At 42.2% G+C, this 26,802-nt stretch overlaps 1 protein-coding gene across 2 annotated transcripts in view; it reads left to right on the plus strand.

The window, feature by feature from the left end:
• The first annotated feature begins 2,125 nt into the window (after window positions 1-2,125).
• Window positions 2,126-26,802, plus strand: part of mocs1 (molybdenum cofactor synthesis 1) — a 29,297-nt gene continuing 4,620 nt past the window's right edge. The window contains exons 1-10 of one of the 2 annotated variants that reach the window (XM_074661742.1): window positions 2,126-2,442; window positions 6,175-6,286; window positions 9,127-9,294; window positions 11,224-11,388; window positions 12,309-12,370; window positions 14,874-14,985; window positions 24,540-24,652; window positions 25,815-25,925; window positions 26,116-26,236; window positions 26,689-26,736. In XM_074661742.1, coding sequence (XP_074517843.1) covers window positions 2,233-2,442; window positions 6,175-6,286; window positions 9,127-9,294; window positions 11,224-11,388; window positions 12,309-12,370; window positions 14,874-14,985; window positions 24,540-24,652; window positions 25,815-25,925; window positions 26,116-26,236; window positions 26,689-26,736 — 1,222 coding nt within the window. In that variant the 5' untranslated portion in view covers window positions 2,126-2,232. Of the gene's footprint in view, window positions 2,443-6,174; window positions 6,287-9,126; window positions 9,295-11,223; window positions 11,389-12,308; window positions 12,371-14,873; window positions 14,986-24,539; window positions 24,653-25,814; window positions 25,926-26,115; window positions 26,237-26,688; window positions 26,752-26,802 lie in introns of both variants that reach the window. The other variant, XM_074661743.1, reaches the window with a different exon arrangement.

The raw sequence follows: 26,802 nt of genomic DNA on the forward strand, positions 1-26,802 counted from the left end.
CTCAAATGTTTTCAGAAACATATTTTAGTGTACTGTTTAGCTGTAAAATGAGAAAGTTTGTGACCCAGCAACGATGTTGAGATCAGGAGGAAATACCAAGCCACCAACGGGAGCATAGCCAATAGGAACGCTCAATAGGAACGCTCTCTCTCTGAAATGACCTTTTTTAAAGCCTGAAAACAGAGCCATGAGGGAGTCTAGTTTTCTCTCAGAACACTTGAATTGCAATATGCTGAAAGGTTATTATGGAATTTTTGCCCAATGATGCCAAAAATATTCTGCCTACTGCAGGTTTAACTGTGGACCACTTAACTGCTTTTCAGTCTAAGTGAGGTATGTTGATTAGAATACAATACCCCTCAACAGGAAACAGAAACACCCTGCAGATCCAACACGTGGTTCTCCTATTTATAGCTTTGGGAGAGATTTGTTATGTTTCACAAATATGGACTGGATTGTTTTTAGGAGCATGAAATTACTGCAGTAGTATTTGCCAAAATGCTTTGCCATGCAGGTATTTCACAGCCAGAACATTCACCTTGACACCCTCCTCCATTTAATGTTTATTTTACACAGCATTTGCTATCATCATACTGTGTATATGAGATAAGCTGATTGTGCTGAGAGTTTTTCCTAAAGATTATCCCAATAACAAAACCATAAACCAGCCAGTGTGTTTCTCTTCTAAATGCTTCAAAAAATAAAGAAGAAAATCAAGATTGTACTGCCATCTAGTGGGTGCTCAAGTACACCTAAATTCCATCTCAAAGAATCTACAAAATAATAATTTAAAAAATACTAGAATACCTAAGGAATCCATTGGTATCAAGCATGTTATGCTATCTTGTCGAGAAGGAGGCTAAATAACGCTCCGAAGTTAATTAAGTTAAATTTTGGCGAGAGAAAACTGGCAAAGAATTTTCAATGGGGTCCCTTGACCTCTGACCTCAAGATTTCTGGATAAAATTGTGTTTTACGGGTACCCACAAGTCTCCCATTTACAGACATACCCACTTTATGATAATTACATGCAGTTTTGAGCAAAAACCATGCCGCTTTTTGCAAACCCAAAATTGCTGCAACAACTTCTGAGACAAAATAGAGCAAGGCCATCATATACCTATTCTATCATAATGTTCTAAACCTGTATACACTTTGTTGCGGTATAAGGACATGTTGCGGAAATGACATTTTTGCTAATATTGCAGATAAATGGCAGCTAGCAAGGTCTTCTACGTTAGCTTTGACTCTTTGCATCTAATATACATGAATCAAATATAATATAAGTTATTTTTAAATGTAGTTAAACTTACACAATTACTAAGCGGTATGGTAAGGACACACAATAAATATTTCAATAGAAAAGGTGATCTTAACCTTGTTTTTCTTAATCTTAGCTCTTTTTACGTATCTCAATATTGAGAAGAAAGTGGTGTTTCGGCCCATAAAATGCTTCATATATTTTATTAAATCACATGGAAAACTCTCATCAACTGCCCCTTTGCTGGCCACATAGCTTAGCACTATATCTTATCTTCCTATTGTCCTTATCTTAGCCCTATTTATTGCTTTTATCATATGCACTTTTTTATAACGTTTGAATGGTTTCAGCAATTTTAATCAATTGTCTTACTGTGTTTTTTTTGTGTTTATTTGTATTAATATATTTTATTAATGTTTTCCTCCAGTCTATGAAATCTTGCAGATGCCGTTAGGAATGCCTGAGGACACAGAGGCACATGATTTTTTTCAGATTACCTGTCTCATGCACTACTGTCAGGATATAGTTATATATAGTACAATTCCATTTGAAATGTCATATTATAATTGAATTAGTTCTTTTTTACGTATCTCAATATTGAGAAGAAAGTGGTGTTTCGGCCCATAAAATGCTTCATATATTTTATTAAATCACATTATTTAGTAATTATTTTTAATTTTTAATTTTCAATAACACCGTGTATATATTTATCAAGCATTGCACTGCACAAAACACACTAAAATGTGTATTATTTGACTGATTCCAGACTCTTTCATAAAGCCTATGAAGAGATAATGTCCCCACGGACTACACTACCCAGGATGCGCCAGCCCTTGCGGAAGTTGGCTCCGATTGGCTGACGTGACCCCGCCCCTGCTACTCCCGTCCGGTTACTGTTTTACTGCAGAGAGAGGAGCTGAATCTGATACCAAGAAGAGCAAACAACCTCAGAGCTGTCAGGAGACAACACCATGGCTGCGCACGCTGCTAGCATGTGCTGCCGCTTGTTTGACAGACAGCCCGGTTTAACGCAAGTCAGAAAACTCTTGGTCCGGTGCGTTAACGGGAACATCCAGCGGCTGTATTCCGGTGCTACGCAGAAAGATAACCAGCTTGAACTTGGAGACTCGACTTCACCTGCTGCCAACTTCACCTCATCTCTGAAAACCAGGTCAACACAGGTAACTAACACTGCCTGCAAGCTCTACTGTAGGTTTTCACTGTCTAATCTCAGGCTGGTTGGAGTTATTAGATAATGTTAGTTATAATGACTAAATGCATGTGAGGTGACAAGTTGTGTCAGTTTGTAATGTAGCCAGGACCTCTGTCCAGTTAAAGGCCCAATAAAGGCTGAACTAGCTAACTAAACATTAAACCAACAAGGTAATGACTGACGTTAAGACAGTTTGTTATTTGTTTATTCAAGATTCAAGAGTTTTATTTGCCATTTGCACCTATAATAAGTTCATGTGAATTCTGAGCAGTTTACACTGAGTCAGCTTTAAGAAAAGAAAAAAAAGGTAGAAAAGGCACAAGGTAATTACAGTACAAAACAAGTAGCACATTCAACTCAACACAATAAATAAATAAATAATTAAAATATAAAACGCCCTCAGTGTAGTCAATAAATAAACTAAACTACCCTCTGCATAGGAACAATACCCCCAGAATACAAATATCCAGTATATATATATATATATATATATATATATGCTCCATGACCATGTTAAAAGAACTTGTAACTCTCATAAAAAATATTTAAAAAAATTAATATATTTCAGACACTTACCCAGTGGAAGGCAGCATATTGCACAGCACTACAGTCCATTTAATTAGATCCCCATTCGCTTTTGCATAGCAGCAACTATTCTTCCTGAGGGTCCACATAGTTTACATGGTGACAATACAAAAATACACATTCACACTACTCATCATAATACACTTACATAACACATCGTAATACATGTAAAAAACACACACAAAGAAAATAGAAAGGCTCTGACTGAATCTATCATGATCTAACAGATAAATATCATCATTTAACATGGAATGCCCATAATACCCTTACACACCCAAGAATACTTATGAATTACTAAAGTTTCTTCTTTGCTCTTTTAGTGTCTTTTTAAAACCATATATAGTATTTCGTTGTGTAATGTGATTTGGGAGTGAATTCCATTCTTGCATTGCTCTGTATATTGCTGTACTTTGACCTGATTTGGTTTTGGATCTTGGTAAAGTAAAACAACCTGCGGCAGCAGCATGCCTTGTGGAATAATTGTGTGTATCTGTACTAAAGGATAGTTTTTAATAAAAAATAAATGGAGTCTTTGTTGTTATAGCATTCTTAATGAAAACCATCAATGAATGCAGCAGTCTATTTCTCACTTCAAACCAAGAGAGACATTTATGCATTTTAAGAACATTTGTTCTCCACCCACAAGACAGAGCTACACGTGCCGCTTTATCCTGGACCAGTTGCAGTTTTCTTATATTACCTGATGAAGTATTGGACCAAACTGCTGAGCAATAATCCAGATGAGATAAACCCATCTGTTGTGTCAGATATTTTGCACATCTCTTAATTACAGATAAACTGTTTCCCATTTTAGTTACCATTCTCTGTATGTGTTTATCCCATGATAAATCACTTTCTATGATAACTCCGAAAGTTTGTCTTCTTCTACCTGCTTTATTAACATGTTATTTTTATGGAGATCACGCTTTGGTTTTCAACATAAAGAGTAGTTTGTTCCTATTACAACACTGGTTGTTTTAGACACATTCAAAATAAGTTTATTACGACAGTGGTGTAAAATGGTTTGCTAGAATGTTTTTTTTTACACCAGTTTAACTAAGTTAGTTGCATATTTCTTGCATGGCTGAGCATAATTTTAGCCCCAGCTTAACCTGAGGTTGTTATTCATTTACATTCAGGCAGATAACAGACAGCCTTTTGCAGTTTGAAGTTCATTGTTCAGCTAGTAGTGATGGGAATTCAGGCTCTTTTCAGTGAGCCAGATCATTTGGCTCAGCTCACCAAGAAGAGCCGGCTCTTTCGGCTCCCAAACGGCTCTTCATTGTACCACTTCTGACTTTTATAATACGTAGCCAAATTTAGCGCTGTTTTGACCTATGATTAGTATGTGTGCACATATATCACTTAAATTATTCAATATAATTATACCAAACCTTATCATTTCCAGAATACCATAACTTTACATGCTGCTTCGTTTCCGACTGTCACTCATCTTGTCTGCTATTCGCGAACCGCACTCCTCTTTCTCTCCTCCTCTTCCTCCTGCTCTGTACCTGTAGACCGTCAGCGCACCGTGCACCCCCGCCCCTCCCTGCTTGATGGTATGATCCTTGTCTGTCATCATCTGATTGGTCGCACGGACGTCATTAACACAACATTCAGTCACAGTCAGTGCATGGAGTGCCCGTGGCGCGGAGAAGATCGTCCTATCATTCTGCCTTGAATTAATAAAGAAAAAAAACGACTCTCGGACGGGAGCCGGCTCTTATCGTTCACTTAAAAGAGTCGGCTCTTTGAGCCGGCTCTTTCGCAACCGACACATCACTATCAGCTAGTTGTTTTGTCTGTCTTCCTGGCAGAGACTTGTACCATCAGTGTCAGGTTGAGTGAACTAGGAGAATATATTTTAAAGCATTTTATGGGTCTTTCTGGGAAGTAAAGATGGCTGTTGTTGAAGGGATTTTTGGGCCCTTTGGAATGATATCCAGAGGACCCATGGAGTTAAACTATTGGCCTCAGAATACTGTTGTGTCTCTACACAGAAAGAAATGGGGATGCATAAATATTCAGTATCTGGCTGGGTCCTGTGTTTGTGACGTTTAACCTACCGCTTAGTAACATGCTTTATGCTGATAACTTGTGACACAACAGTGGCCCACTGTTGACAGTCAAAGGTCATGAACGGTTTACAAAGACACGGGCAACTCCCTGTGTGTTGGTACAGCCCAGTCGCACAGCAGTTTGTGAAATAGTCACACAATTTATTGTATAGATTTGTGTACATAGACACAAATTTCACATTCTTTTTGTGATAGTCATCATAAAATCTATTTGTATGTAATCCACAAAATTGTGAACCAGGAAGTATGAAGAGGATGTAGGGAAGAGGTCAGGGTGTTTTTGTGGGTAAAAAAACACAGGACTTCTGCCCAGGAAACCAGTGTTCGTGTCCTGTGTGAAACCACAAGTTAAAGTTGATTTATTTGTCACGTAACTTCCCTACTTAAGTTACAGCATTTCCGGAGTTATTTTAACCCAAACCACAATCTTTTCCTAAAGCTGACTAAGTAGTTTTTGTCACGTAACTTCCGTACTTAAGTTTCAACATTTCCAGTGTTCTTTTAACCCAAACCGTGATTTTTTTCCCTAAACCCTACTAAGTAGTTTTGTTGCCTAAGCCTAACCAAGTTGATCTTTTCCTAAACCTAACTAAGAAGTTTTATTTTGAAAAGACTGGAACGCAAATTGACATGTTGCTGGACATTCGTAGGAAAACACATGAAAATACAAATTTGAAAGTCGTGCTGACCGTCACAACAAAAAACGGAAATTTATATGTACACAAATTAAATAGATTACATTTTTTGGACTATTTCGTGAACTGCAGTGAGACTGCGTTGGTGGATTTTGGAACTTTTTAGCCAGCTCAGGATTATCACATGTCCCCGAAAGACTAAGACAACAATATTTTTCGACAAGACATGAATAAGGATAAAATAAATGTACCAGTATGTTAACAGAAATAAATCTTGTGTTTGATGCAAAATAATATTGTGAAACAAGACATGGCAGTGCTAGTGTACCCTCATTATCAGCTATTTCTATGTGACAGATCACTTACACAGTGCCACTGTCCTGTTGTCTTTATCCCCAGGAGACGCTCAGGGATGACAGCATACTACCCTTTTCAGCGTTCTTGACTGACAACTTTGGCCGGAGACACAGCTACCTGCGCATCTCCCTGACTGAGAAATGCAACCTGCGCTGTGAGTATAGGTTCCCACCTTGCCATATTAAAGATGTCCTTTGGTTTATTTTCCCCGGTGCTTATCCAGCTACTTGAAGAAACCACAACTGATTCAGATTCAGACAACTTTATCAATGCCAAGAAGGGCAATTCATTTACAGCTTATCCCATCACAAACACACACAGACAACATCCAAAATGTTATGTCATCATCAGATCAGTAAAACAGACAAACAGAGGTTGGTGAACGACAGCAGATAAGTTGATAAAATATAATAAATAGCAATTAAATAGATTAAAAAGAGAAAATGAATAGATCATAAATAGACATTGTTACATGATTTATCATGTAAGGGAACTGTCATTAAAAATCTCACTGAAAATGACTTCCATCTGAGTTTAATAACCTGATAGCAGAAGGAATAAAAGATTTGGAGTAACGGTTAGTTCTCCTCAGAGGTGCCTGATAACGGCAGCCTGGAGGCATCAATGAGAACTCATGAGATAGAATATGAAGAGGTTGGCTGATAATATTCTTTGCCTTCTTTACCACCTGATTCTCCCAGAGGGAACACAAGTCTCTTTGTGTGTCACCAGTAATCTAAAAGTACGAGCAGGGAGGCAGGGAGGCAGGGAGGCATCCGACTGGTTCTTTCCAAGCGGACCTCGAGGCAGTGATTGGTAGACGTTTTTACAGGATTACAGCAGCTACAGATGACGGCTCTTTTCCGGTCCTTTTTTAGAGTTCATAAGTAATGGATCGCTGTCGGGGTGTAAATACCATTTCAACCAATACAACAAATGGTGTATACTGGAAAACATCGTCAACCATGCCTTTAAGATCCTCTCGCTGACATTAAAAGAATTCAGCTTCCTCAACAAATAGATTCTCTGTTGACCTCGTTTGACTCCGTATTAGTACGAAACTTTAAAGTTTACAATCCAACACAGTTCCAAGGTATTTATACGACTCCACAATCTGAACATCTTCACCGTGTATGACACTAACCTTGTGTTCAGTATTGTGTCCGAAGTCAACGATCATTTCCTTAGTTTTGGAAACATTGAGGTCAAGATAATTCTCATCACAAAATGTAACAAACTCATGGAATATCAGGACCACGATCAGACTCTGAGCCTTGAAGTAGAGATAAGAGGACAGTGTCCTCAGAAACCTTAAGAAGAAGCCTGTTCTCCTGAGAGGACCTGCAGCTGTCGGTGTACATGATAAATAGGAGGGGTGACAACACCACACACCCCTGAGGTGAACCTGTGTTTGGTACGGACATCTTGGACATTTGTCCATTCACGAAAACCTGCTGGACCCTCACAGTAAGAACATTTAAAATCAGCATGAGAAGCTGGTCTGGGAGATTAAAATGAGAGGCAAGTCTCTCAGTCAGGATGTGAGGCTGCATTTTGTTAAAAGCAGAGGTCTTGCATGAGCTCCAGGTTTTTCTAGATGCTTATACACAGTGTCCAGTATAAAAAGTTTAGTGTCCTCCACGCCTTTGTCAGGCTGATAAGCAAATTGCAAGGGATCGAGTTTTCCATTAATAGAAGACACAATAATATCCTTTAAAATCTTCTACAAATTTTTCATCACAAGTGATGTAAGTGCCACAGGTCTGAACTCACTTAGTTCCTTGGGGTTTTTGGATTTCACAAGATCAGCACAAATTTAGAAGTCTGGTGAAAAGCCTGCTGAGCTGGTCGGCACAATAATGCAGAGTACGCACCACAGATGACGTCGGGACCAGCAGCTTTCGTAAGCTTAGCCGTCTTAAATAAGGCTGTGACACATTCCTGAGAAATCACAATTTCATTTAGAAGTTCGAGGGATTTTCTACATAAAGAGACATTTTCACTGAAGTCAGACCTTTCAAAGCGGGAGAAGAAGGAGTTGAAAGTGTTGGGCAAATCAGAGTTATCCACTCCATTTACACTAATGGATTTTTTGGTCTCAGTGTATCGGTTAATGGAGGCCATATTCTTGATACCTTACCAGGCTGCTCTAAGGCCTCCACTGCTATATTGTGCTTCAATTTTTTCCTTATACTTTTGTTTGGCCTTCCTCATTTCATTCCGTACTTCTCTAGAAACTGCCTTTTTCTCAAGGGGACTGCTGCCACTATTACCACCACAACTCTTACTGATGGGGAACACAATTTTCCCTCCCTTGTAGAGGTCAGGGTCAGCTGTAGCATCTGGAATCGGTGGGGAAGATGTTTCAGCAATGGGATGTTTGTTGACAAGACTGCCAATTCCAAACATCATGACCAGGGTCTGAACTTAGCACCCGCCACTCGCCAAATGCGGGTAAATTGTTGGCAGTGGTGGGTGAAATCATCCGGACATCCGCAGGGAAAATGCTAGTGATGGGAATAGAGAGCTGTAGTTGTGTGATTCCTTGGCCTCTCATGCCTCTGTGTCTATTGATTCCTCTTATTCATGCTTTCCGACAGTTCCGCATGCACAATGACGCATATGCACTTGTAAGGACCCTCCACCGTTTTCTACATTCGTGTTTTGGCTCGCTGTGGCCATCCGCGGTTTGTTTTGGTGAAGGATACGGAACAGTCACGCTACTCTGACTAGAACAATAAAAGCGCTAACTTCCTTCTACCCCAGTAAAAAAAAAAAAAAATTGCGATACATAGGTGAATACATTTTTTCCCCACCCCTAATAATAATAGTATTATATTATAAGCTTATAAAATAAGTAGATCCACCTGTGTAGCACTTTCAATTCCCACCAGAGCCCCACTTATTGGAAAAATATGTGTAACTTGTGATACTGTAGGATAACAGCATCTTTGGTATCTTATTTATACCATTTTACCGTCTTCTCATTTTCAGGTCAGTACTGCATGCCCGAGGAGGGCGTGAAGCTCACACCGCGGGGCCAGCTGCTGTCCACCTCGGAGATACTGACCGTGGCTCGGCTCTTCGTCCACGAGGGGGTGGAAAAGATCCGCCTCACCGGAGGAGAGCCCCTCATCAGACCTGACGTGCTGAATATCATCGGTAAGGAACGAGTGAAACGTTTGAGTTAATAGTGGCTGTTTATTTCAGCTGGTGTTAAGGTGTATTAAGTTGTGCTGTCCTCCATGATTCTGGTATTCTGCTCGTCTGTCGCAGTAATTCACCATCATTTATTTAGAAACACGGCTGTGACCACTGTTTCTTAAGATTGTGGTTTCTTTTTTTAAATCAAAAAGCCAGAACATAGAAAGCTGTTTTGAGTTGTTTCAACACTTATAACTGATTTGTGGCGAACACAAACTATTTTACGGGGTTTACCATATGACTAAGTAGATAGATAAGTAGATAGTGACAGTCTTTTCAGAGAAATTATTCAGCGTTTGGTATCCAAGGCTATCAGTGATTCATGTTCTAACCCTGTTGACTAGACTGAAGTTTCTCTAAGAGGATCAGGACAGGTTCTCCATGCATGCCTTCAGCTTAAGAAGTACTCGCGGAAGGGAAAATGATTTGTTACACCACTGCTATGTGCTTAGTCTAATGATACATTACGTCATAGTAATTTTACAGCCCGATTTGTACATGATCCGTTTCAGCTTCACACTGACAATAGTGCGAGTTTCGAGCAACATTAAAGCATGACATGGATGAACAAAGCAATGCGGTGTGACCGGTGGGTAATGTCTGTGCAGAAAGAGGATCAGATCATGGGCTGCCAACAGCCCCCCTGAACAGCAGCAATTATCTCTGTGTCGTGTGACCAGCTCCCACTGTGACCTCACATGACCCTGTTTACTGGAGTTTACTGAAGTGAATAATTTGCATCAAGTGGAAACAGTAACCAGAATTGACCTGCTGTGTTTGTACCAGACTTCTGTAGCCCGCTGCTCATCTCTGCTTGAGGCTAGCAGCCCGAGGCTACATTAACTGCTACTAGCATAATGCACACAAATCTCCAACCAAACCAGAGTATACAAGCAGAGAGACTAAATTCTGGTGCTTTTTTGACAACAGCGCCGAACACCAATGAGTCTGTGGCCGTGGATGTCTAAAGAGACGTCTGTAAATCAGAGGATAATTTGAGGTAAATCCCAGTATTCCCAGTACGAACACTTAAATAGCCCTCATTTAAATCATTATGTACCAAAAGTTGTAAAATGAACTAAAAGCCAAATCCAAAGTTATTTTCCTCGGCGTAATGAACGTGCATCAGACCCACGGGATTGCACCGCCCTGCTAGCTGTATGCGGCTGTAATAATGGATATATTGGCTGTAAAAGCCAACTTGGCTTCGTCTGTTGGTATCTCTCCCGTCAGCTCCGTTCTCTTTATACATCCATGGTCAGCTCCGTCGGGGCCGTTTGAATGCATTTAACATAAATGTCAGTATATGGATGCTCTACAGTTGTGGCGTTGGCCGAATTTGACCACGGAGATGAGAGTGACGGCTGGCTTGAAAGCCGGTTACCGCAATACGATAACGTTTCCTGTCCCTGACAGAGCTCTGCTCTGCTCTGCTTTTCCTGGCAAAGTGTGAAACCCAAAGTGTTTCCGTACTTTACTGTATGTGTAGTGTTTACCACTGTTGATTTAAAATGTGAGGGTGCAGGTCGTATCCCCGCGGATCTCCGCCATTTTCTACTTACGCATTTCGGCTCACTGCGGCCAGTTGCGGTTTGTTTTGGTTGACGGATACGGAACAGATATGACGCCACGTTACTCAGATTACAACAATAAAAGCGGTAACTTCCTTCTACCTCCGCATAGACTCAAATGATACAAATATATTGAATCTGGCATTAAAAAAATCAATATCCAAATCGTAAAAAAAATAAAATAAATCGTGATGCATAGGTGAATCGATTTTTTTTTCACAGCCCTGGTATTTATCGCAACAGTTTTCTCTCTCTGACTCACGCTCACCCTCCTTTCTTTCTCTTCCTTGTTCCCATGTTCGCTCTCCCTCTACAGAAGAACTGAGGAAGCTGGAGGGCCTGAAAACCATCGCAGTGACAACCAACGGCATGAACTTGGCTCGGCTTCTGCCCAAGCTGAAAGATGCTGGCCTTGACCTGATTAACATCAGCCTGGATACACTGGTCCCTGCCAAATTTGAGTTCATTGTCAGGCGGAAAGGTACAGAGAAGTAATTGACCCATAATGTCAGACGCAAGACTGAAAGGAAGGTCTGTCCAAAACCACAAGTTGTGGATTGGCCTAAATCAATACTGTGTATATGTGGCTGTTGTAGTGGGAAGGAGCCTTTGACACACACACAGACAGCAGGGCAGAACTCTGGGTGGTTGGTTTCAAGAAGGTAGAAACAGATGGACCGACTGAGATGAGGAAATAAAGGAGAGAAAAAGGAACGATGGCAGAACTGGCACGTGGATAGAAGCGTTCTCTGAGCCAGTCCTCTTCCATAACACCTGATGTTTAAAGGTTGAGCAGACATTTGGTGTGTGGTATGGCCTGAAAGAAATCTTGTCTCTTGGCCTTCAGTAAGCTTATTTAGGATTTTAAGCACAATACATGTGGTATGTAATTGCGATTATGAGAATTCGAGATGATTAAACGTAAGCCTCTCCTCCTACAGAGAAGGTTACCAGCCGGTGTAAGTCTGCCCGGATTTGTGGGTTTTGTGCAGATAAAAGGAAACGATGAGTCTGACCTTGGCAGTTTGCTTTTAAAAGGCTCTGGCTGCCGCTGAGAGATTAGTTGTATATGTTTACATATCAGCGGTTTGTGGCAAATCAGGGGCTTAGTCAGATGTTAAAAGGCAGTGAAGCTGAACTTTAGTTGTGAAGTTGAAGCAGCCCACATTTCAGACGCACGCACCACTCAGCTCTCCGGTTGTGGTACGGCTCGATACATTTCTACCTAAACTCTCCCACTATTCACACTCCTTCTCTACTTGAGTTTTGAATTGGTAGCACAGAATTAAAAAATATCAAGGTATGATTAATGTGCCAAATGCAAAATGTTGACATGTTATCCAAGTATAAACATTTCATTCATCATCAAATTCAATCAATTTCTTTTTTCTTTTTTTACAGGGTTCCACAAGGTCATGGAGGGCATTGATAAGGCCATTGAAATGGGCTACAACCCTGTAAAGGTATTTTGTTAATTTTTTTCAAACATGCTTTTACCCAGAAACATTTACTATATTTAAGTTTAGTTTAGGGCTGTCAACGTTAACGCAATAATAACACGTTAACGCAAATTCATTTCAAAGCCACTCAACGCAACTTGCGATTTTTAAGTTGTAGCGGACCCAGTTTCAAAGAAAAACTGGCATGGCCATTTTCAAAGGGGTCCCTTGACCTCTGACTTCCAGATATGTGAATGAAAATAGGTTCTATGGGTACCCACGAGTCTCCCCTTTACAGACATGCCCACTTTATGATAATCACATGCAGTTTGGGGCAAATCATAGTCAAGTCAGCACACTGACATGTTATGATTTGAGCATATTTTGTATGCTAAATGCAGTACCTGTGAGGGTTTCTGGACAATACTTGCCATTGTTTTGTGTTGTTAATTGATTTCCAATAATAAATATAAACATACATTTGCATAAAGCAGCATTTTTGCCCACTCCCATGTTGATAAGAGTATTAAATACTTAACAAATCATCCACATTTTAACAGATAAAAAATGTGCGATTCATTTGCAATTTAATCGCGTTTAAATATTTTCAGCGATTGACAGCCCTATTCATTTTATTTGTTTTTATATTTTTCTTAATTTATCTTTAAAAAAAAACATCTCTTTGGTTGACAATGTGCCTGTTTCATGTTTGTTCATATTATGTTTTTAGTGACATTTATATAAAACAGATGTAATATGGAGGATGTTTACTGCAAAACAAAGTACTATGGTTACTCAGGCTGTTCTCATACCCCGTTTGTAGCTATACCTACAAAACGTAATGCGCTGTAATTCGTATATATCCCACGAAATGAATTTGTATGTATCCCACGTAATTGTGAACCAAGAAGTATAAAGAGCAACAAACGCCGTGTAGGGAAGAGGTCTGGGTGGATGGGTGGATCGGACTTCCCAGTGTGAAACCAGATGTCAACGTTGATTTGTTTGTCATGTAACTTCGGTACTTAAGTTACACCACTTCTGTAGTTGTTTTAACCCAAACAATGATGTTTTCCTAAACCTAACTAAGTAGTTTTGTTGCCTAAACCTAACCAAGTTTATTTTGAAAAAATATGCTGGACATTTAGGAAAACGCATGAAAAATTAGAAAAAAAACGTTTCGTAAGATATACAAACCGTTGTATGAGGATACGTTGGGTTACTGAAGCATACTTGGAACGACAAAGATGCCAGGGAGGAGAAAAAGGTAAAAAAAAAGTAATGTGACCAAGAACTATTTTCAGTGAAAGTTTCCCCGTGTTGTATTTATGACTGTTGCAAGGACCATTGACCAACTATTTATGAACAAGGCTGTTACTTCCCCTTCATGTCAAAACTGCTGCAGCAGCACAGTGTTGGAACAAAATTGCTGAATATAATATAATTCATCCATGTCCTGACACTTTGCACACTAATGTTAGAGAATCACTTCGCTGCTTCCTGATTTGCTCCATGTGACTAGTTTCCTCATTGCTCTTTGCATGCAAACAATGTTAAGAAAAAAAAAAAAAAAAAAGACATCTGCTGTTTCTGCTGTGTCGCTGGAGTTTTGGGAAGGCAAAGACGCCATAACCATTATTTTGGTCTTAGAAAATAAGAGTTCTTCTGAGGGGTGACGGCATGTTGTTTTGTTAAACTGGTTAGCTTAACGCCACTGACAAAAGGGACTGATGGAGGGATAGTTCAGATGTGAAAGAAAACTCAAATGTGAGATTACTGCTGTTTTAAACTTTCACATTTTTTCAAATCTTAAATATAACTAGACAGCACCACTCTGGAGGAGATACAGTCTTCTTTTAAACAAGACTCGGTCAAAACCGAGTATATGTCTGGACCGTGTGCGGTCAGTCTGTGACTTTGTGGCTAAATTGTTATGCGATTAGTCAGTGGTCATTTCTATAATGTTAAATCCAGCGGTACATGTCCACCAGGTCAGGCGAGGACACTAGTGGGACGCGCTGCTCCACTCGACTGGCCGTTCAAGCGGTGATGTACCCAGTCGTGGAATGCACCTGATTGGTCCCTGGTTCTCTGCTCGTCATTGCAAACAGGAAACAACATGGCGGCTTGCTCGTAAGCTTTCTGTTATTCCGTCTAAACAATCCACCAAAATCTACTTCTCAAAACATTTTAAATGAGAAATAGGCGATGCCACTGCTGCCAAGTTTGACAGCTTGGTCCAAGTTTCGTGAACCGAACGCTTCGCGCTGGACGGATTAATTTGCATAAAAGGACTGTTCTCCTCCTTTTCATTTTGAAAGAGCAACAGCCAATGAGGAAACTCCAACACTCAGCCGAACAATCCTGTAACTTCATCACTCAGTCACTCAATCAGTGACAGACTTGTGTTTGTAGGGTTGGCCATCTGCGGTCCAGCAAAAAATAAAAAAATAAATCACAGGCTTCTGAGGAGACGGATGTGCAGTCAAGTGATCAGTGGCCTGTTGTTGTGTGCTGCCCTCTGTAGGTTAACTGTGTGGTCATGCGAGGCCTCAATGAGGATGAGCTGCTAGATTTCGTGGCGCTGACGGAGAAGAAGCCTCTGGAGGTGCGCTTCATCGAATACATGCCCTTCGATGGTGAGTGCTCCTTTCCCACAATGTCTCAACTTTAAAACAGGTCTGGAACTGTTATCTGAAGAGTCAGATTACATTCATCTGTAGCTGACCTTGCTCTGCTGTTGTATATTTTTTTAATATACAATGTTCAGGTAACTCTTATAAATGGATAGTTCGGATTTTTTTTAAAGTGGGGTTGTATGAGGTATTTATCCAGAGTACCAGCACGGGAGCAAAACGATGTACTGCTGTGTAAGGGGGGCAGCAGCAAAAACAGATTCTAGACACCTGGGGGTGTCTCAAATACCTCTGTGGCTCAGAGGTTGAGCAGGTCGTCCACCAATAGGAAGGTCGGTGGTTCGATTACCGGCTCTTCAGGTCACATGTCGAAGTGTCCCCCAAAGTGTTCCCTAAGGCTGAGCCATCGGTGTGTGAATGAGTATTGAAGGAACTGGCCTTCTACCTCCGAGAGGTCAAGGCCCAGTTACGTGCTGGTTAATCTTGTGTGACAAAGAGATTTTCCAAACAGACGGGTTAAAGCATAATAATACAATTTATTCCGAACAATCAATGTTGCATAAGTAAAATAAAAGAGTATACAGATATCTGGATCCAGTCTACGTGTCCCTGACAACATACAGTGCATGGGTCAGTTCGTGAAGTCTGAACCCCGAGCTATCCCTGATCCAGCGTTTTATGGTTTACACAATATTAATATTCATGAGTTATGGCACGTGATGTTTTTGCTGCATATCTTCTTCTTTGTTTCTCCTTCTGACTCCTTTCTCTCCTTGACCTTGCAAAAGAACAGAACGTACATCCTCCCTGTCCTCGCAAACACTTCATGCACAACAAATCCAACAATCAGGTTATTGCAGGTCATTGTAAGCACTTTTGTACATAATAAATCCAACAGACCCTCTTTTGAACTTAACTAAGTTCACCTACAGATATATTTATTATAAGCATAGATAATGTTACGAACAGATGTATTAATTATAAGCATAGATAATGTTACGAACAGATGTATTAATTATAAGCATCATCACACAACCTCTTCAGGGTCAACATCTTCACTATCCCCCACCATTTCCAGGAGACCCTGTCTCTCAGCTTGGAACATGGCCATCTGATAAGAAGGAGGTGCATCCGGATGCTTTCGTTGTACAGCAGAAATAATCACACGCTCAGTGAGGTGGCGAATACATGGAATACAGCAACAACCACATAATACTAAGCATGCACCCACAGCAAGGATTGAGGAGAATAGAGATACCACCATGGACTTCCATTTCCCAAAGGTACGGTCTAACCAGTCGTTAATGGGGCTGTTGATACCTGAGTCATCGTGCATCGATTTAGACAGCGTCCGGAGCCCCTCTAGCGCCTTAGTTACAGTCCCGTCCGGCGCTGTATTGTTAGGGATGAAAATACAACATGAGTCTTGGAACATTGAGCATACACCGCCTTTCTCTGCCAGCAGCATATCTAATGCCATTCTATTTTGGATCACCATCAGTGACGTAGGAGCCATTTGTTCAGCTAGTCCGGCAATTGCATCACGGGTTAGATTAGTCAAACGGAGAACATTATAGTGGATGTAGTTAATGCGGTCAACATTTTTGTTAGGAGTGATAGGGATCAGAGCACTTATTACAGGTATGTTTTCAAAACCTGCAGCTATTTGGTCAGCTAGTTTATATTCATTAGGGGAGCTACCTCACTACATCATTCTTTATAATCTTGGTTTAGCCTTCCCCCCCTTGTAGCCCACACCTTCCACCCTGCTTCTGAGTGAAAGCATTGTCTATTGTTAAAGAGTTACTTGTGATTAGCTATTTTTAGCAGAGTGGAGAGGCGAGGATGATAAGTAATGTATCTAAACTAGTACAGTCTGTGCTTTCCCAGGTTATTCAGATTTATCTGAGTACACAAATTCTACACAAGGGTCATGGTATTTTCTCTCACATTCCCTCCTTTTATCATGAATAACTAAAATGGTAACTGAAAACACGAAAATACATGATGAATTGCATTAAGATAGTAATATGAAATGAAAACATTTAAAATACATGACAAATCACATTAAGAAAGTTTGTACAGAAGAACGAGGACAAGAGAGGTAAACACAAATGCTACAGCAAACGCCACTAGCAGTTTGCCGCACTGCATGATGCTTCTAGTTTGTTTTCCTGCGCGCAACTGAAAAACTTTTATCCGGGTGGTCCTATTTTATACTGGTTTGGGAAAGGAAGTGAAACTTCTCTCTGGTGGATTCTCCCCACCCCTGGTTCCTCTTTTTATCTATTTTAGCATTTATTCTAAGCAACAAGTTTTAATACAATGTGATATATAATGTTTTTCAAAAACCACCTAGATGAGTCCACCTAAACAACCATGTTAGCCTGATTTAACTGTAAATACAGGCAAGACCTTGTAACCTTCTTTCCCTTATGTGTATCTCATCACAGTCACAGTTTATACAGTATATGAAAAATAAAAATTATACGTGACCCTCTTTTCACGTAGCCTGGGCTCCTTGTGGGGCTGCCTCCTCTGCTTCAGGTCCTGTCCTGCTGCTGGAGCACTGTGTTAGGTGCCACCAGTTGAGTCCTTTTCCTTCAAGCTGCACAGCTGTTGCAGTTCTGGCCAGAACCTTGTGTGGGCCTGTCCAACGTGGCTCCGACCACTTCCTCTTTAACACCTTCAACCAAAGGTGTTCCGGGGGTCCGGGGTCAGGTCCTGGAACGTCCTCTGTGACAGGGGTGACAGGTTTGTCACCTGTATAGGAGAGAGCTGACACAAGAGCATTAACCTTCAAATAGTATGGTCTGTAACCGAGGTCAGGAAGGGGAGAGGGGTTTTGGGACGGCCCTGGGAAAGGTCGGCCACACGTAAGCTCAAATGGTGTGAGTCCTGTTATTGTGGATGATACACAGTGCCAAATTTGTGTTGTAGTCCCAGAGCCTTTTCAACAGATTGCAGGTCTTTATTTTTTAAATGTGAACCATTATCTGACCTGATCAATTTAGGAAACCCATGTTTCGGAATGTACTCATTCACCAGACATTTAATGACTGATTTTGCGTCCTCTTTTCCCGTAGGGTAGGCCTCAACCCAACGTGAAAATGAGTCCACAATTACTAGGAGGAATCTTTTCCCCCCAGCCCTTACTCCCATATCTGTGAAATCCATAAAGATTTCTTGTCCCGGGGCAGTGGGAGAAGGATGTTTTCCTGCCCTAGGAGTGATGGTAGGTCTGATGTTACATGTACTACATACGTCACACTTAGTCAAGAAGTCAGTTATAGTAGCATGTTTCCGGGGAATCCACCAGTGGCGGAGATCTCGTAACATCTGTTTGTGGCTTTTATGGTCAAGTCCATGAGTCTGAGTCAGTATTGAGGACATCCAACAGGGGGGCATAACTATTTGATCTCCGTTATACCATATACCATCAAACTGTTCTATAGCTCCCTTATCTTCCCAGATGGTTCGTTCTGCTGCTGTGGCAGATTCTTGAGCTTGTATAATGGAGAAATCAGTTATCTCAGAACCGAGATCTGCTGTGGTCATGACCATCATAGTAGGTAAATACCCTGCCGCCTTTTTAGCGGCTGCATCAGCTGCTTCGTTTCCTATACTCTCTAAGTCAGAGCCCTGACTGTGTCCTTTCACTTTGATCACAGCTACCCTCTGTGGTAACTGGATTGCTTCCAACAACTCTTTCATCAACTCCTCATGAGCCATAGGTTTATTCTGACTAGTCTTAAAACCCGCTTGCACCCAGCCAGACATATCTCTGTGAATTGCATTGCACACATACGCAGAGTCTGTGAAAATATTCACTGCCTTCCCTTCCGCTAACCGCAGAGCACAAACTACAGCCGTAAGTTCTGCTGCCTGAGCAGATTGTTTCCCATCAAGAGGACCGTGATCGAGAGTACATGGTTCCTCTTTTGCTGTATTCATAGACACCACAGCATAACCTGCTTTTAACCCTTCGGTGGGATGACGGAAACAGCAACCATCTGTAAATAAGCTAAGGTCAGTTTCCGTTAAAGGGGAGTTTTCTAAGTCCAACCTTAGTTTTACAAAGGGCAGCGATTTTTCTGCACAGAAGTGCTTCTCGCCATCAGTCATATTGTCAGCCATATTACAGCCCTCATGTACAAAGGAGATGTGTGGTTTCGAGAGTACCTGTAAGATCTTGGTCTGTCTGAGGGGGGTGAGAGTGAAACAGGAGGATGTGACATATGTTACAGTGCTGTGAGAGGTCAGAATCTGTAGAGGATGGTGCATGACTATATGACCTACTTTGTCTACAATTTTTGCCAGAGCAGCTGCATATCTGACACAAGGGCTGGCTCTCTGTTCTTGTGTGTCTAGCAAAATGCTACAATAGTACAATACGTTCCTAGCTCCTCTGTGTTTCTGATATAAGACACCATGGGCTGTACTAAGCTGCTCTGAGACATCCAGATGGAATGGTTGAGAGTAATCTGGGAGAGCGAGTGCTGCGGCCTCTGCCATTTCCTGCTTGAGGTGGATAAACACCTCCTCGGCCTCTGTAGACCATTCTAGCTCAGCGGTGAGATTTCTCATTCCAGCCATGGTTACCATTTGTCTGAGTAACTGAGTGTCGCCTGCATAGTTAGGGATGTATTGTCTTGAATACCCAGTCAGCCCTAAGAATGATAACATCTCTTTTACTGTCTGTGGTTTCGGATGGTGGAGTATTGAGTCACGATGAGCTGGAGACATTGCGGTGCCCTTCGCTGACACCATTCTACCTAGGAACGAAACTTGTGCGCGACAACACTGAAGTTTTTCCTTTGAGACTTTGTAACCGTAGTTATGTAACCTCAATAACAATGCATGAGTTAGTGACAGGCATACCTCAGCCGAGGGTGCGGCCACTAACAAGTCATCTACATATTGTACAATAAAACACCCCTCAGGGAGTTCAAGGCCGGCTAAGTGAGTTCTCAAAGTTTCATTAAAAATAGAGGGGGAGAGTATAAACCCCTGTGGTAACACATTATATGTCAGCCTTTGGCCTTCATATGTAAATGAGAAAATGTCCTGTAAATGATCTGCTAAGGGCAGGCAAAAGAAGGCGTTAGCCAAATCTATACATGTGAAAGATGTATGGGCTGGGGTGAGCATCGAGAGAGCAGAGTGGGGGTTCGGTACTGGTGTAACAGGAGTCAAAACCAGCTCATTGATGGCTCTTAAATCATGAGCCATTCTGTATGAGCCGGAGGGTTTGATTACTGGCAAAATGGGAGTGTTCCACTGAGAGTAAGATTTTCTTAATACCCCTGCCTTTATCAGTCCTTCAATCGTAGGGGAGATACCCTGGGCTGCTTCCACTTTATGCTTATACTGAGGTCTCCAGATAGGGCAGTAAGTATTCATCTCGAAAGTTACCGGTTCCATGCTGCACCTGCCAACATCAAAGGGGCCCGTAGACCACAGTGAGGAAGGGAGAGCTGCCAACATGGAAGTGGCTCCTTCACCATCTAACATCTCCCTACCGTGGTGGCGTGTTAGTAACTCATGTTTGCAAATACCTGACACTGCATTGTAAAAGGAGAGTCTATATATGTTAGAGGATGGTGAGATTGAAACCCCCAAAAGGGAAGTGGGAACCCAGTCTGTCAGAGCGACTGCTGCTTTAACCATGGGGCCTAAGTCTTTAGCCTGATGTTTTGGAGCTATGGCTAGGGACACATGGGGAACAGCTTCTTCTGACATGCGATACCATTGTTCTTGTGCTGGGGTTAGTTTTACTGCGGCTGCTACTCCTGCTGGTGCTATATAAACATCTCTTACTCCTATCCCCCAGGTTGTATCTAACAGGTTCTGTTGGAACTCATCTTGATACGTAAGATCATTATTCCTGTCATAATTCAGAGTGCAGTGGGGAGGATCGGGAACAGGGAGGTAAGGGTGTAGAGCCCTAATCCATGGTTGCCACATGTTGTAAAAGTCAATCAGAGGGTTTCTGTCGGCTAGCAGGGCCCAATATATGTCTGCACAGGGTGGTGGGGCATCAGGTGAGGTATCAGGACTCAACATGCACATGCGATCAGCACTGGAGGGGGAGGAGCACACCATTTCTTCTCCTCTGGGGAAACTCACTATCACAGCTTCTGGTGAACAATGTACAGAAGCCCCCAGTGCTGCCAAAACATCTCTTCCCAGGAGATCACGTGGACAATCAGGTGCATGCAAAAAGGGGTGCTCCATCACCTGTCTCCCAAGCCGGACAGGAAGGGGAACAGTAAAAGGCAGTCTTTGTTCAGTGCCGGAAAATCCCAAAACGGAAACATAGTGAGAGGAAAGGGAACACATAGGTTCAGCTAAGGTGGAGTAACGTGCTCCCGTATCCACCATGAACCATCTTCGTTTTCCGTTCACTGTCAACTGGAGACAGGGCTCTGCCAGCCCCTGCCCCTCCATCTCCGTCGGGCACCCCTATGGGAACATTCCTGGTGTATATGGACCAGGTGGAGGTCCCTGCGCAGAGTACCCGCTGTATGCCTGCATTGGAGCTAGCTGTTGGTTTGGTGGAGTCTGTATTGTTGGCTGATATGACTGCTGTGGAGGCCCTCTCATCTGCTGTTGTTGTTTCTGAGGACAGTCACGTGCCCAGTGATCCGGGTTTCCGCAGATGTTACAATTGCCTCCTCTTGGTTGGGCATACCCCCTCCCCCTGCCTCCTCCTCCTCTCCCTCTGCCTCTATTCCGTCCTCCATGATAAGGGGGCTGCTGATATGGGGCAGCTTGGTAAGGAACATGATACTGGGGTTGATACATAGCCTGTGGCGGGCCCTGCAGTGGATAAGGATTCTGTGGCGGGGCTGGAGCTGGTGTTACAATTTGAGCCATCTGGGTATCTTTCTTTTTCCCTCCCTTTTTCTTATCTGTTGCACGAGTCCGTGCATCTGCTAACTGTAATTTAGTCAACTGAGCTACCATCTCTTTTAATGACTCACTTTCCTCTTCCTCCTCCATGGTTTCTGCATCCTGATGATGGCAGAAATGTGTTTCCCATCTTGATGATTTTGCCCCTGCCATATCTGGATTCTCTTGCATCTTTCTCTTAACTCCTTCCGGAGCATGTTTTAACAGAGCTATTCTGAACAGAGGCTGCTGTGATTCTTTATCTGGGTTCACCCCCGTAACCCCCGCCCACTCTGTCTTTGCTCTTTCTATGAGCGTGCGTCCACTCTCCCCGTTCTTAATCTTAAACACCAAGCTGTGGAGCTTACCCGCTGGTATGGGATACTTTTGTCTAATAGCATTACCGAAGGAGGTAGCGTAGGGGTTAAAGTTCCAAAGTACCACCTAACACTTGAAACAATGGTGCCATAAATTCGTTTGTATAATCACTGTCCTGTGGGGTTGGTACCGGACTAGGGGTAGGAGGAGGATAAGGAGGGGGGTTGGGATGTGGGCCAGGTGGGTACTGCTGATGGAGGGACATGTAATGCGGCGGCTGGCTAGTATGTGGGTTTGGTGGTGGGGGTGCGCTAGGACTGGGTGAGGGTTTCACTAGTGGTTTTGCTTCAGCGGTTTTTGCGTGGGTGGCTTTCGTCTGGCTGCCTAAGGCTGATAGTGCAGCCATCTGTATCACATTATATTTTACCAATTTACTTGCCAACTCGTCTTCTTTCTTCCTCAATTTCCTCCTTACAAACATATGTCCCTTTTCTTTGTCTTGTCCTGCTTGCAGCAGCTTTCTATGAACCACCTGTATTAATGCTCTCATCACTGGCATGAATTTGGCTTCACTTCCCGTGGCTGGAAAATGCCCTTCCTTCACTGTCATGTTATACCACTCATCTAGGTCTTGAGTCTCTTTATTTCTAGTCTTGGGATCAAATGTACAGATTACATTGGTCCTGACCTTAGCCCTTTGCTGTCCAAATGATAAACGGGGAGGCCCACAGCCACCCCGTTCCTCAGTCTTTGTCAAATTCTCCGTCCATTCTGTCCAGTAGTACTTCACACAGGTTTATTCAGTTTATGACAGTAACTAGATTCAGAGTAAATGGGTCGCTATGCCCCTCGCTGTGATCCTACCAACATAAGCTTCTACTGGACACTTTGATGTTCCAGCGATGTTGGCCCAGTATCAACAGTAAGTTTTAATTTTCCTCTGAATACTAGTTATTAATGTACACTCATACAGGCGCTCCAAGCGCTATTTTTACTAAACTCTAACGTCCTAGACGTTACTAAACTAGCGCTCCAAGCGCACTACTCTAATGTTCTAAAAACTAGCGCTCCAAGCGCACTACTCTAGCGCTCCAAGCGCAGCGTTCCAAACGCTTTAACAGAAAGTCTTTTACTTTTGCAACATTTATCACTACAAAGGAGATTCAGCACAACAAGAGAGATAATTTAGAGTAAGCCAATTTGCAGAGTTCGATACAACAGGTTCTGCTTACCTTAAGATTTCAGGGCCCTTTCTCTCTCTCGCCGGTCTGTCCGTCCTTTGGACACGCTTCTCAATGCCGAAGATCACGTCGGGGTCACCAATTGAAGGAACTGGCCTTCTACCTCCGAGAGGTCAAGGCCCAGTTACGTGCTGGTTAATCTTGTATGACAAAGAGATTTTCCAAACGGACGGGTTAAAGCATAATAATACAATTTATTCCGAACAATCAATGTTGCATAAGTAAAATAAAAGAGTATACAGATATCTGGATCCAGTCTACGTGTCCCTGACAACATACAGTGCATGGGTCAGTTCGTGAAGTCTGAACCCCGAGCTATCCCTGATCCAGCGTTTTATGGTTTACACAATATTAATATTCATGAGTTATGGCACGTGATGTTTTTGCTGCATATCTTCTTCTTTGTTTCTCCTTCTGACTCCTTTCTCTCCTTGACCTTGCAAAAGAACAGAACGTACATCCTCCCTGTCCTCGCAAACACTTCATGCACAACAAATCCAACAATCAGGTTATTGCAGGTCATTGTAAGCACTTTTGTACATAATAAATCCAACAGTATTTAGATTAGATCCTGATGGGCAAAGTTGGCACCTTGCATGGCAGCCTCTGCCATCAGTGTATGAATGTGTGTGTGAATGGGTGAATGCTGACATGTAGTGTAAAGCACTTTGAGTGGTCGGAAGACTAGAAAGGTGCTATAGAAATGCAAGTCCGTCTAAAAAAAAAAAGGCCCATCTACTGTAGGTAATACACTGACTATAAGTACCTCATACAACCTCACTTTAAAACACCCAAACTATCCCTTTAAGAATGAACTAACACCAATAAAATGGTATTACTAAACAATTGCAGTGTTTTATAATATAATGGTATAATATGTTCTCGGCCACTCGGCATCGCTTGGTTTGCTGCAAATTCTAGGATTTTAATACGCTCCTTTTCCTCTTATGTGCCTGTTCAGTTCTGCTGAAACCTTACTGAGTGATGTGCTACTACACACATAAGTCGCTGGTTGTTGAATTGCCTATGGGGTGAAAGATGTCGTAGCGTGTGATTATGCTACACCCTACACCGGCCTACACTTTCCTTTTCTCCTCTCTGCAGGCAACAAGTGGAACTTTAAGAAGATGGTGAGTTACCAGGAGATGCTGGACCACATCAAGCAGCAGTGGCCCAACCTGGAAATGCTTCAAACTGGAGGCACAGAAACTGCCAAGGTCAGTGTCTCCAACTGCACTATATTTCTCAAGTATTAGTTTGCTGCTGTGAGGAGCTGGGACACTGGTGAAGATCATTTATTTAGCATTCCTGAAAAATAAATGACGATGCACACTCACCTGGACTCCACTAGACCTCTGAAGGTCTGCTGTGGTATCTGGCATCAAGCCGTCAGTAGCAGATCCTTTAAGTCCTGGAAGTTGCGAGGTGGGGACTCCGCGGATCGGACTTGTTCGTCCAGCACATCCCACAGATGCTCCATCGGATTGAGATCTGGAGAATTTGGAGGCCGAGTTGACACCTCCAACTCGTTGCCATCCACATGATGTAAAACAAAACATGATTCATCAGACCGGGCCACCTTCTTCCATCGCTCCGTGGTCCAGTTCTGATGCTCATGTGCCCATTGTAGGCACTTTTGGCGGTGGACACGGGTCAGCTATGGGCACCCTGCCCGGTCTGCGGCTACGCAGCCCCATACGCAACAAACTGCGATGCACTGTGTGTTCTGACACCTTTCTATCGGAACCAGCATTAACTTTTTCAGCAATTAGAACTCCAGTAGCTCTTCTATTGGATCGGACAACACGGGCCAGCCTTCGCTCCCCACGTGCATCGAATACAGAAGTCTTCATTTAGACCTCTTGGCGTGAGAGTACCCAGTGTACACATCCAAAATAGTTGTCACTACCTTTGCGAGGACATTTCACAGCCTCAATGCCAATACATCTGAGGGTGGATATGTTGTGTTTGGCTTTAGTAAAGTGCATCGCTACTGGACTCGCTGTATCATCATGATTGCGAATGGCACTCCTGTGTTCAGTGATCCTAGTTTTTAGGGCTCTCATTGTTTTTCCAACATATGCGAGGCCACGGGGACATTTCAGCATATATATATATTATATGTTTGTTTTACAAGATATAACGCCCTTAATGTCAAACCTTTTACCTGAGTGAGGATGATTAACGGTATGTGTCTTGTGTGTGAAGTGGCATTGTTGACAGTACGTTTTTCATTGCTGTATTCTACGGTTTTGGATGTACGGGACCACCTTACATTGTTTGTAGGAGCCAAATGAAGCACTTTGTCACTGGTTTGGAACCAGTTTTTAAGAAATTTTACAGGGGATAATTGTTTGACTCTCCTCTGTCTTTTAACAGATATTTAAAGTGCCAGGCTTCAAAGGCCAGGTGGGCTTCATCACCTCCATGTCTGAACATTTCTGCGGCTCCTGCAACCGCTTGCGTATCACTGCAGATGGCAGCCTCAAGGTAAAGCCACAGTTGTTCTTTGTTGGGGCCTCTAGGAGCCGTTAATGGGGTCTCTGTCTGTATATGTGTGCACTTGAAAGAGATTTACATATTAGCTATTAATTATCTCATTCTTTCTTTGGTTTGGAACCACACGTGATTCTGTTTTGACCGTCATACCTACACTTCTTCTTCGTCTGTCTTCTCTCAGGTATGCTTGTTTGGGAACTCTGAGGTGTCTCTGAGAGATGTCTTGCGCTCCGGGGCATCGGATGAAGAGCTACTGCAAATCATCGGAGGTGCTGTGGGCAGGAAGAAGAAACAACATGCAGGTAGATTTGTGTTAGTTTATATTAGGGCTGTCAAAGATAACGTGATAATAACTAGTGTTGACCGATAAATCGTATTTTCATCGTTTGATTTGAGCATATTTTTTATGCTAAATGCAGTACTTGTGAGGGTTTTTTGGACAATATTTGTCATTGTTTTATGTTGTTAATTGATTTCCAATAATAAATATACATTTGCATAAAGCAGCATATTGTATTTATCCACCCCCATGTTGATCAGAGTATTAAATACTTCACAAATCTCCCTTTAAAGGTACATTTTGAACAGATACAAAATGTGCGATTCATTCGTGATTAATCGCGATTAACTATGGACAATTCAATAATTGAATCAATTGACAGCCCTAGTTTATATGCGACGCTTCATTTGTGGGGGTCTACCCACAGATCATTTGTTCTCCTGGAATGTAATCTCTTCCCATTTGTCTCCTCAGGAATGTTTAACATCTCCAAGATGAAGAACAGACCTATGATCCTCATTGGTGGGTGACATGGCTGTACGTACAAATCCCTCCCACCGCTCAGTCATGATTTATTTGTAATTTTTT

Source organism: Sebastes fasciatus, chromosome 15, assembly GCF_043250625.1.
Source record: "Sebastes fasciatus isolate fSebFas1 chromosome 15, fSebFas1.pri, whole genome shotgun sequence".
Classification (NCBI taxonomy): Eukaryota; Metazoa; Chordata; class Actinopteri; order Perciformes; family Sebastidae; genus Sebastes; species Sebastes fasciatus.